Source organism: Bombus terrestris, chromosome 1 (genome assembly GCF_910591885.1).
Source record: "Bombus terrestris chromosome 1, iyBomTerr1.2, whole genome shotgun sequence".
Classification (NCBI taxonomy): Eukaryota; Metazoa; Arthropoda; class Insecta; order Hymenoptera; family Apidae; genus Bombus; species Bombus terrestris.
In genome coordinates, this window is record NC_063269.1 from 8,883,794 (window position 1) to 8,896,888 (window position 13,095).

The following is a 13,095-nucleotide window of genomic DNA, read 5'->3' on the forward strand; positions in this document are numbered from 1 at the left end:
ATGTACAGCATTATTCATTTAAATCTAACATACATCATCTAGGATCTACATGAGAACGTCAATAACGTAAGATTACAACACACGTCACATATATGCATTGCACTCTCACTACTACAGTTATGTGCCGATGTTACAAGTATAGAGTTATATAAATGATAGGAGATGTATGTATGTATGTATGAATGTATGTACTTACATAGCTTGAATTGCAGCCATAAAACTTGAAGTTTGATCACAGAAAAAAATTACATTTATCAATCGACATCTTTCTCACTAAATCTCACAGCATTTAAAGCACAGAATTATCCGATGTAACGATATGTAACGCTCTTTTGCGATCAAAATTAATTAGTGAACTCGAAAGGAGTAAACTTTACTTGTCTCTAATTGTAAGCAAAGAACTTGTAACTAGCTAACTAAATACATACATTTATATCTGCAACTTTTTAAAAAACTGTAATGTCTAAAAATTTAAAAGTACACTTATTATATAAATATTAAAAAAAGAATTAAAGACCGTCACTTTCGTGAAACTAGTGAAACTATAGAATGTGCAATCGCTAATTACTAATTACATACCGCGATATTCGATTATGTCATCGATATAATTTCTCGTGGTCGATAGATTGGTGGCGTCTTGGAGAAACGTTAGTTTTACGCGGGAAGTCCAGCGAAACGGAACATCATCCAGATCCCATTAGGTAAAAGTTAAAATTATCAGTTTTAAAATTTCTTTCTACATTGTCGAATATGTCTATTAATTAGATTAAAGGATTATTAGAGTTACATATATGTAATTCAATCATGGAAGTTGATATATGAAAATAGAGCAGGTGAAATATATATCGTGAAGAGTAAAATATCTTTTCGTATTGTACGACTTAAGAGGCCAAGGAACAGTTGAATATAATTAACATAATTCTTAATATTCTTAATAATTGTACTAAACTGATACTTTAATATATAATCTCATATCAAAAAGTAAAGTAGATTGATAGAAGTATTAGATTTACATATTATATTCTTATTTATTTATTAAATAAATAATTGTTGATTAACGGTATATTACGATAATTAGTAAAAATTAGAAGTTTCTAATAAAGTTCCGACGAATATGTAATTGATGCTATTACAACAGTAGATTGCTATTATTTGCTATATGGAGATTGATATTACAATATTAATCTTATACGAATCACGATTTTTATATGTATCATGGTTAAGTATTCTTGATTGACAATCCTTGATAAACATGATTTTTAGCTACTACGTAGTATAACTGTTTTTGTCACAAACTGGCATTCGATATATATATATATGTGTGTTCTAATATAGCTTTTCTAAATTTCTTCTAATATAATCCTTTATTCATTTTCAGGGAACATTCGTGGCCGTGTGTAATGTGATCGGCAGAGTCAGTGTTTGCTACGTAAAGTTATTTCCAATATTTTTCAGATTAAGATAGTTCTTAGTGATCAGTAAATTGAATCAGAACTCATACGCGAGTTTAGAGCCAGTGTTTGTTTGCCGCTTGTAATTTAAACGAGCAAGTTAATAGTCTTTTATTTTTCTTTTTTTACACACACACACGCGCACGCACACACATACAGATATATTCTTCTTTTTAAATACTCTTTTCCAGTATTAGAATCACCCCTCCCCTCAAAAGGATCCAACCTCTTTAAAAACCAAGAACAGTGAGTATCTTTATATATTATATACCACTCTGTCTTATTTTTAGCTTAAATTGCTATTAATAATGAAGGTAATTTAATGAAGTTCAAAATTTGTATTCTTTACTGAAATAAAATCAGAATTTCAACATTTATTGTTACTAAAGTTCTAAATCTAATAAAGTTCCATCTTTCTTTTGTTAAAGATTTTTTACAACTACCATTTTAATTATGCAGATCGGTGCCTTCATGATGTTTCCCGGGCTAAGATAATACTAATAACAATATTCTTCGCATCTAGTGGTAAGTCGCATGCATTTTTATTCTTAATTACTTAATCATATCGTAGGGCGAAAGATTCGAATCGACACGAGTGACTGGTTATATTACGTAGATCTTCTAGCGAGCATAATGACCACGGATATTTACCCGCAGTATGGTAACATTTTGTGTGTTTTAGTTATTAGTTCAAGATAGAATCTTCTTGTATATTGTATTTTTTGACGATTAAAATTTTATATCAGTAGTATTAATATAAACTGGATGACTTCAAAGTAACATTTAATGTTTACAGAAGTTATCACGTAAGTGAATGTTAACATTGAATTGCGTATTTTGTAATAGAGAAATCCGATATTCTCTAATTTCGTTGCAATAAATATATTACATCTGTGTTACCGTAATATTTTGAGTGATTTATGTTTAAGTATAATTTTAAATACTCACTACGATATGAAAGTTCAGTGTTCGTCATGTGTCAGATATTAAATACAAGAAGAATTGTATTTAATAATTTAATGGCGAAAGGCAGATTTCAAAATCAAAGCAACAAATTTTGCTTCGATGATGGAATCGCTTATAGATACTTTACCTTATGAATACTTACGTCTAATGTAATGTTAAATATTACATTACAGTGAGTTTGTCTTTTTATAAATAAATTTGTTGTTTATCTACAACCTTTTTCTTTTAATGATAATATTTCAATAATTTATTAAACTAATGGAGTAGAGTAAAGAGTTCTAGTAATTTAAAACAAAATTTCAAAATACGAATTGAAAGACCACTGGCCCGTTAGATAAAAGATAGATACATATCACCTTTTTAGCTCAGGATTTTTAAGTTTAACCCTTTCCGTCACCTTCTAGGGCCTCATTCACGTATTTAGATGCAACTTGGATGAGGTACTGCAGTGAACATAAATGTTAAATTTAACTTGAATTGGAATTACGAATTATAAGATACTGCTATTGTTCTTAGAATTTTTTTATTATAGACTGCTATAATTTCTTATAAAATATTATTAGGATTAGTTGTATTTTGCTTTAGTTAAAATTTAATTAAGAAGACATTAATTAATTAACTTTGTAGTATTATGATTTATAAATATCACGCATATTAAACGTTTCTATCGAGATATATAATTACAGTTATTTTTACTGAATGCATTTTAAGAATTAATATTGTGATATAATATTAAAAATATTATTATATAGCTAATGAACTTAAATAGTAAATTATTTATTTCTTAACGAGTCTATTATTCCATTCATTGACATTTTTATTTATTACGTCCGAAAATTTTCTGAAAATATTTTTAAAATAAATTATTTTACCTTTTACAAAGTTTTACTTCCCAACTATAGGTAACAACTACATCTATTTCTAAAACTTGTATAAATATAGTAATTAGATATTATAAATGAGAATTATATATATTAGACAGCGATACATTTTACACGGCAAATATAATAATATTAGATAAATATTATATTGCATATTTGTCTTCTCATCTTCAACGCAAAAAATTTCTTTCTTACCACTTGTAGATAAAGATGAATTTTTAAAATAAATAAGTATTGTAATTTTAATATTTATTGATAAAATGTCAAATTATCTATTAAAATGCGTATATAAAAATTGTTATTGAATTATACAATTTCACTTGCAAACATAGACACTTACAGAAATAGTGATCCCCATAGTCATCCGTATTCTTGTATTCTTTTCCATCAATCTCGGCTTCGATTTTGCGCCAAACTTGGATAAAAATAATACAAATAAGCATATTATTTAGTCGCAAAATTTTTAAAATTTTTTTATTGATGTAGATTTACTTACCATTTCTGAGAAATTTTCTAATACTTGTTTTATGAGGTATTCTATTAGGTCTAGGTGGTTTTGTATTTTGTTCTGCGATTGAGCTTATATCGTCCTCCATATCCATGTTGATATTATGTATTTGTGGATAAGTGAATCACAGCGAGAAAGGAATAGATGTGTACTAAAAATAAATAATAATACAATTTACGTTAATACAACTGTTGCAATGTGATTAACTTTGGTTTGTACAAAAACCCACACTTTATTATTCTTCTTTGATTGATCGAATATTGCATTGTATCTTTCTTCAAGTATATTTTTCTTTCAACCGTTGGTAGTTTATTTAGAAGAAGAATTCTTACTAGAATACTCATGTTTGTTATTAACTTAGAATTTATTAACATTCAGTATCTAATACAATACAATATTACATACTACTTAATAAATAATTTCTTATTTGAGGAAACTATTTAATTGTTTTTGTTATCTATGGATATGGAAATCATGAGAATATTTCATATGTTCATCTTATTAACACCACTGTTCACGCTATTACATTATTTACGTAAAATATGAAAATGATGCTTGCTAAAAGTTAAAGTACTCCAAATTATCATCTATTAGAATGGTCACTAATTATTCTAAATATTAAGGTAAATATAAATTTATTTGCATTATTTACATTGTATTAAATCTTCGAGGTTTTAGTTTCGTTCTTGTTGGCCAATTCTAACGTTTCAAAAGCAAAGAAAACATATGCAAATGCATATTCCTGACCTTCCGCAACAAGTAATTCAGTTTTGTGCTAAACGAAGATGAATACCAGCAAAGCGAGATTTCAAGAGCTAAGAATTGAACACCAAAAAATCTACGTGTTCATCTTCAAGAAAATTTTTCGATTCAGTTTAGTTTCCGAAATATAAACATGTATAGATTATAATAATGGATTACCCTGTACATTAAACTATAGGAACAAAGTCTTAACTTCTTACTTAGTTTAACTTTAACTTAACTTAACTTTTACTGCTTTCTAAGTTCTTTAATATTAATATTCTTATTTTATTATTCTCTTCTTAACATTCTTTAATATCAATATATTACATATTATTTATTTCTCAAGTTATTCGTTTTTCCAAGTTAAGGGAAGAAACTTTATTTCTTCAATCTATAGTATCATAAGTACAAATATGCAGTTCAGTGGAACATATGAGACACTGCATAATATGTATTCTTGCACATAGCAGTATTTCATATTCAATACAGTGTCATAATAAATTTTTGCTAATAGAATTTGGACGTATTTCAAGAATTTAATGTGATAAGTATATCCGTTTATAAAATTACTAATGGCTCGTTTGTATGCTGTTGACCTAGTTATTACATGTGACACAAACTTATCTCTTCTACATCCATACTGATTGCATAAACGATATTTGCTTGTGCAATCTTGCACAGTCAGGAAGATGCATATTTTTTATTAAATAAAATACATTTCGTAAGACAGATCTGTACATTTGGGTTTAATGTAGATCATGTTAGCAGGTTATAAGTATATTGCAATATATAATAATAATAGTTTCAATCGATAAAGTCTTATCAGATTTATGTTATACAATTTTTACGAATAAAGCGATTCCAAATTTTATAAGCAATTTCTTAGTTTATCAATAACAAAGTTTAACTTTCTATTCTTTAATAGATTTGAAAAATCTGCAAATATCTACTATCGCTTATATTTTTAATATGTTAGAATTTTAAGAAAAATATTGAGATTACATTAGTTATAAATAAAAAGAACTAATATAGCTATAGTTATAAATAAAAAGTAATATATGTAGCTATTCGTTTTATAAGTTTTCTAAGTAAACTCGACAAACGCAACTCACGATAAATTTAACTCTGATAACGTCTTATTATCTTGTTTACGATGTTTAAGCAATTATCATAAACTGCTATGCAAATTTCAATCTTTACAAATCTCAACCCTTTCTTATATGTCATAAACTTCTAAGATTTTTTATGACTATAAATTTATTTTTAATGCCATTGAAAGTCATATATGTGGCGCTGGTGCAATATGAATAATATAATAATTATATTAGATTGATAAATAAATAAATAGTGTATACATAACCTGATAACCTGATACTACTATTTCCTTGGAAATTTGAAGCTCTGATTTCTTGCACGACAAAATTATAATATACGTTTTCAAAATACAACTTTCTTAGATTTTAATAGTTAGCTATTATAGGTAGTTTTTACCAACATTTACTTTGGTAGCTATTTGCGGGAAGGATGAAATTGTGCGTAGAAGAAATGAAATAACATTCTAGAAATCGATAGATAGATAGATATGAATCTTCGGAATAAGTGTATTCTTTTGCCAAGAAAAAGACAATCTCATTCAAGCGATGAAAGGAAATGGTCAGTGTAATATTCCTGTTCGGTTTACGCAGTTTTATTACGTCGGTTAGGTGCAAAACATACGATAGCCTAACTACAGATGCATACATTTTTAACTTATACATCATAACTTTGTTTCTATCTGTGCAATATTTAATAAATAGCTACTATAACATTGTTGCGCAATCTTAAATGTCAATTCAATGTCACATGAATTTTATATCAAAATTTTGATATCACAAAATAGTAAAAAATTTACACGACGGTATTAAGAACATGTATTGGTGACGTTATTAAATAAAATATAAACATAAGGTACGAACAAGAAAACTTACGTTTTATAACACAATCATCACGTGGCTTCGAGTTGCAATTTCTTCAAGGATTTCAACGGAATATTTCTCAACCACTCTATTCATATAGTCTGCTGTGCAACATGCAATTTACATAAAATCAACATCGCTGGTCCTCAGGTTACACCTAGCACACTAATTTACAAATCAATCGTACGTATATAAAAAAAATATTGTCGGCCGCGAAGATATCCAACCGAAGAATATGAAAGAAGTACGATCCACGAACGTGGCGATGATTGGCGAATGCCAAACTGCAAACTAAAATCTTCGCAATCTTCGTTGGTTGTAGGATAACGAAAGGCTATTCGCGGGTTACTTTGAACTTGGCTGAATAGCGAGCGGAAGAAGAAACTTTGGCCAGAGGCCAAATCCTCCTACGCGACGTCATATTTTTTAACGTAAAACAAAAAGATTTTAACGTAACCAATAGATACATTATCGACTTTGACATGGTTAGTATAATCGAATACACAAATCGTAAAACTATGTGTGTTTTGATATCCTTACGTCTTGAATTCAGAAGAAATAAGAAATAGTTTGCAGTAGGAATGTCGTAACTTGTAGCTTCGTTATTATAGCTCCTACGAATAACAAAACTAGGAAAATTATTTACATATTTGTTGATTTGCCAAGTTGGCAGTTCTCAGTGTCACCTGTAATTATCCTAACGTGAGAAATATTTACAAAACCTAGTTTTCTTCCATCGATAATAAAATTACGTACCTAAATATTCGTCAAAACTAGAAGAGATATATTAGGGAATTATTAAGAAATCTTTAAGAATTCTAAATCTTAAACTTGCACAATGATTGGAGGACATATTTGTGGCTGTTCGAATTTCGATCGTAGCTGTCGCTGTCTTATTTTCAAGTTTGGTGGTTCAAAGCTGAAACGTTCGTACCAATTTCTCCAACAGTATATCGAAACCTTCTATTGTCTGAAATTACTCACGACGATGAATCGCAATATGAAATATAAAAGACGTGTTCTCAAAACGGTGACAACTCAATTAACACTTTGATCGCCGCTGAGACCACATTGGCGTCATTTGTAATATGTCAAGTTATATGTTAATAGTTGCTGCTACCATATAAGCGTCATTTGTTGTCAATTATTGACAAATAAGGGCAAGTTGGTTAAAGCTACGCGCTAATAACGCAGCCTGATAGAGCTTGAGAAAACATAAGCGGAACATAATTCTTAGCAGAAAGATTCAAATTTCCCATGTCTTCAAATCTAACATTCATACACTACTCCTATCGGTACGAATGATACCTAGGAATTCTTTTATCAAATATCATATACACCTGCATAAACCGACATTCTGCCACATTTACCCCGAAACAACGTAGAACGATCGAAGCGACACGATGAAGTCCGAAACAGGGGCAAAGCGTCGGGCAATGACAGAGCAAGAAGAAGAAGGGTTGCGTGCAGAGCGCGACGGCCGCGTTTTAAAAGCGCGCTTTGTCGCCATGCAACGGGTAACTGTACAGCCTCGGTCCGTGGCTCCTGGTCGTTTGACGGAAAGCGGCGAATTCCAGATAGTAACTGTCGTCGGCAGAATCATCGGTCAGCCTAGAAGGAAGGCATTTAATACCCTTTAGCGAGCGCGCCCGGTCGAGGCGAGTATCGCGCGAGCACGCAAGAAAGCCCAGCTCGGCGTATACAGCACAGTTAGCCTGGCTGCTTGTACAGAGACCGGCTTCTACTAAGAAATTTATATGGCGGCTTACCAGCAATTGCACAGCCACCCTGCCGCGAGTTCGTTTATCGGATGCTGCGCTAATTGGACCACCGGCCAATGCCAATGGACCGTGCTCGTGATTGCGCCTCGTGGACGCGGTCTACTGTCCACACCGAGGATTTCGTCCTTCCCAACCATTCCGCGGCAATGTTGTTCTTTTCGACGGTTTTTGCCGCAACTCCGCTGCTCCGCTGTAATTCGACAGACTTCTTTAACGAATGAGACGCGAAACGTTTCCTCATCCGGGAATTTATGGCTGGATTCGGATCGTTCGGTAAACGTACAGCAAACGTGCGATCTTGATGGAAAATAAGAGGTCTCTGTCTTTTAAAATGTATTAGGGTGAATACGGGAGAGATGCCGTATTGTTGGTATTTCGAAGATGAAAGAGAAAAATGACGGATCTATTGCTTTCATATGGTTTGTTTGGTTATTTCTAATATACGAAATGTTTGTACGAAACGTCTTATATAAAACAGTTTTCCAAGAACAATATCATTACAATCTGATTCCGTCCTTGCACGATGGATAGTTTACCAAGAAAAAAATTGATCAGTTTCAAACAACATCTAGTATAAATAATAAATTATTTCCAAATCATATCGAAAACTCCGACTAAACCGTGTTAGATCGAGTTGTATCGTGTAAGAAGAGAATTGCGGGTTTCTTCTAGACCACGCTGAATTGAAATTGTAAGAAAAATGTCGAAATGAAAGCAGAACTGGGTGTACGAGTTTCTCATGCAACTAATCGAAGCCGCACGGCAATAACGAGCAGAAAAGCTGCGACTGCGTGAAATCGGCTGGCATCAAGGTGGTGCGACAAAATAGCTGTCTTGTTCGCATTCTATAGAGAAGGCACGAGCACGTCCCACCAGGTGAAATATTATACAGATGTTAGGAGGGAAAAAATGGGCGTCCTGACGGGCGGCCGTTTGTGTTAGGACCGTAAGGCAGTTGTAAAATATTTAGGAGTCATCCCGCCCAGTTGTAAAGCCAGAGCTGGGCACAATGCTCCGTGATCTTTTTCACGGCACTTCACCATCCACAATGACTGACCCATGGCTTTAAAGGTGTGTCAAGATTCTAGTATTCTTTCAGGCTACGCAAACTGCCTCTGTTTCTTTCGTTACGCTTGACTTTCGATGTCACTGACGAACGAATAAATGGCTAATTTTAAAATAGGTCCATGCAAAAAAACTGACAAAATGTTACAATAATGGGTTAACAAGACATTGAAATTTTCGAATAAGATCTTTCTTGTCGAGTTGTGTTTTAGATTCGTTTATTAACTGCTGTGCTGTGCATATGTATGAATTTACATCCTTTGTCAAACTCTGTTTTAAAATATAGATTGGCAACGTAAAGTATAGATTTGGCAGTTCTGAAAAAAACTCATCTTCTAGATAGATTTGATATTACGTGCAACGTATAAATTATTGTTAGGAATGTTGGTACGATCAAAAATACAAAATGAAGAGTCTATATCCGATTCAATTTCTGAATATTTGTTTCTTACGAATAGAAAATTAACGAAATGACAAATTTTACGAATCAAGTTATTATTAAATGATTGATATTAAATCGAAAGCTGGTAACTTATCTTGTAAAACACAAAGTGCTTGGGAAATAAGAGGTCAGCAGCTGATACTTCGAGTACCAGGTGATCGAGGAAGAGAATTGGAAGAGACGCGTGTTCTGCAGTGAATATCGAAGAATTGATCTCGTGTAGAGATCGCAATTTTAAGCTATTCGAATGTTCCACCTTTCTGTCTGCCACAGCTGTAACAAGACCATAAACTAGAAGAAAGTTGGTTCTGTCAGTCAAGCTTGGATAGTTACATTGTCCATTTTCTTTAGCCGTTCAGCTACGTAGTAAAGTTGTTAACATCTATCAGATGTAAGAATTCCTAAAATAAACGCAACAGTCCCTAAAATATATCTGAATTGCTTTACTTCTATAAAAGTTTCTATAAAAACGCAAACAAATAGATTAATTGTTAATATAATTAAATCATTGAACAAATATTATTAACTGGTTATATATTATACGTATAATACATTATTTTCATATTTAAACCACCAAGATATCAACTCTGAAAATTAATACCTCGAAAATGGTTTCTATAGAAGGTCACAGATAAATCGCGTTTTGAAAAGAAAAACGCTTAGATTATCAATTATAAAATATGAGAAATAAAGATCAATATGATCAATGTGTTCTCAGTAATCAATCGTTTCAGTTCGATATTTCATACACAACGATCTTTCTATCTTTGATCTTTGATCTTAATGCTCGTTACGCTCGCTTAAGTATTTTTCCATTTTCATCTATCAATTTCTTAGTTTTCATTAATTTTGGTCTTTTATTATACGCTCAATTACCAAACGTTAAACGATTGAAAACATAGATTCGTCACACAAAACATGGATAAAAACCTTGTACGTTCTGAAAGCAGCTGATAATTGATGATAAAGAAAAATGCAGTAATAAGTGTCAATTATCATTGTTGCAACGCGAACGCTTGTTTACCGCAGTTTCATCGACGGCTCGATCTTTCGACGATGATTTATAAATCGGATGAAATTCACGATGGTACATCGATGAGAACCGCGAGAAAGGAATGCCGATGCTGGCAGCTACGGTTGACGAGGGCATTAAGTAGAGGAGGAGAGGACATCAGAAAGAGGGAGACTCACATTGTAAATTAATGCCGGGACTCTTTAGCTAAATTAATTGCGCCAATGGTAATTACACTTAGAACGCGCCGGTCTGTTCGCATCCTGCTTTAAACGGTGCTAGTACTTCTTCTATGAGCTGTTTTCTTGCGTTCTCTCGTCTCCTCCCATTTTGTTCTGAGAGCGTACCAGCCTCTCTTGTACAACGACAGGACCGTGTGCCAACCTGTTCGACGATAGTCACAGTCTCCATTGACTGTCCGTACAAGCGTGAAACACGTGTTCGCACACGCACAAATATAATTAGTTGGACATTTTTGCGGAGACCGAGGCGATACTATGTTCGTTCGCCTCTTTCACTTTGCGACACGCATACCACAATTGTATTTGTCGTCGGGAGGTACTATTCAAGCGAATCAAACGTGTTCTGGTTTTGTCTACAGTTTCCATAGTCTTTAATGCGATGAACGTCTGAAGCCCGTTGATATGTCATTCCATTTTCTTAGAACGAGACGATCGACGTTGTAGTCGAAATTCGTGTAACAGACTTTCACGATTCCTTTCTTTTCTCTAGAGAACATTGTCCTTGTATCATCGTTCTTCCATATTTACGATATAATATCGCAAATTAATAGGAGATATTATTTTTAAATTAACAGATAGTACAGATTAAATTCGAAATTTATTTCACTGTTTCACTTTCTTTTCCATAGAACATTATCCTTGTGTCATTAGTTTTTTGTTATCCATCGTATAATATTATAAATCAATCGAAATATTTTTCAACTAATAAATAGTACAAATCAACTATTTATTTTTATTATTTTTAATTCATTTTCCAAATATATATTAAAAATAACGAGGAAGAAACGAATACGTCAAGTTTGAAATAAATCTAAATTCCAGTTTTTGGACCAACATCGAAAATTTATTAGAATCTTGCAATCTTCTATGGAGAATATATATATCATTGATATCGAACGAGTATATTATATATCTCCTGTTTATTTTAAAAGTAGTACACATATACATTACGTTATATTGTAAATCAAGTGCCTAGGTAATATGTAGATATATTCTAAATTGCTCCTCATTCATATGGAACAACGTGGCTGCACACGACGGGGTTGAAAGTTCATGACGATCATTTTCACGGCGAGTTACATAGAGTTGCGGATGATAGGTCCGCGACGTTTGCTCCGAAAGGAAAGGTCCCCTTCGTGGATGAAAGAAACGGCAAACACAGGGAGAACTACCGAGAGAGGAAGAAGGACAAGGCAGGAATGGGGAGGAATGATGCAAAGGGGGAGACGAAGCGAAGCTTGGCACAGAGTTTGTTTCTCATGCTATGCTTCGCGGGTATTGGAAGGTGCAGGAAGAGAAATCGTACGGCTGAGAAATCTGCGACAAAATGGAAGAGGGACGAGAGGAGAGATGGAACGACGAAGAGACGAAAAGGGAAAAAGAGATGAAAAGAGACCTGTGTAGGTAGGAGCACAGGGAAAGAAAGGAGGAAAGAAAGGAAGAAAGAAGAAGGAAGAGAAAGAAAGAAAGAGAGTCGTGAAGGAAAAGGCGATGGTGGTAGGCGGAGAAGGGAAGAGGAGGACCGTTTATCGGACATACCTTGGGGCCACCCTGGCGTCTAATTGCGTGTAATGCACTCCCGACTTGCCAAGCCTCGAGTTGCCGCCAGAGGAGAGTCGAGCGAAAAACTCGGGTCGCGCAACGGCAAAACCCTGGCGATCGCGAGGACGCGGTGCTATGTCCGGCACGCTCGGACCCACACGACGAAGATGATCGGGACACGAGGTGCTGCTTGACGAGGACAGTGAAGACCACGTTCTCCAGGACATCGATCTCCACGTGCACGGGAATATCGTGTCTTTTCCGCTCGGCCCGCGTCCTAGTCCATTGGAATGTCACCACCACCTTCGAACTGCTAAAATGAAGACGTGTTCTTTGCCGGGTTCGAACCACCTGGGAATATGATTCTTGATCGCGGTCGTCGATGCTTGTTACTAGATTATAAGATTCAAATAAACTGGACGAATTTCGTGTTTCAGATCTGTTAGCATGTACAGTTTTGTTGCGAATGGGATAGGATCGGTATCGATTGTTTATTAGATACTTCG

At 33.5% G+C, this 13,095-nt stretch overlaps 2 protein-coding genes across 9 annotated transcripts in view; one reads left to right on the plus strand and one right to left on the minus strand.

Moving 5' to 3' along the window:
* The window catches only part of LOC100644388 (Kv channel-interacting protein 4), a 185,186-nt gene extending 178,360 nt beyond the window's left edge, over positions 1-6,826 (minus strand). Inside the window, exons 1-3 of the mRNA XM_003393304.4 lie at positions 6,518-6,826; positions 3,795-3,957; positions 3,639-3,713 (exon numbers count right to left, since the gene is read on the minus strand). Coding sequence (XP_003393352.1) covers positions 3,639-3,713; positions 3,795-3,900 — 181 coding nt within the window. The 5' untranslated portion in view covers positions 3,901-3,957; positions 6,518-6,826. The remainder of the gene's footprint in view (positions 1-3,638; positions 3,714-3,794; positions 3,958-6,517) is intronic.
* LOC100644160 overlaps positions 1-13,095 on the plus strand; it is a 54,576-nt gene that overhangs the window by 3,742 nt on the left and 37,739 nt on the right. For 2 of the 8 annotated variants that reach the window (XR_007223575.1, XR_007223574.1), the window contains exons 10-12: positions 626-701; positions 1,379-1,697; positions 1,911-1,976. Coding sequence is in view for 2 of the 8 variants with exons in the window: in XM_048404734.1 (XP_048260691.1) it covers positions 626-701 (76 nt within the window). In the remaining 6 variants the exon portion in view is untranslated. Of the gene's footprint in view, positions 1-625; positions 702-1,378; positions 2,630-13,095 lie in introns of those variants that run through there. The other 6 variants (XM_048404734.1, XM_048404716.1, XR_007223578.1 and 3 more) reach the window with 5 other exon arrangements.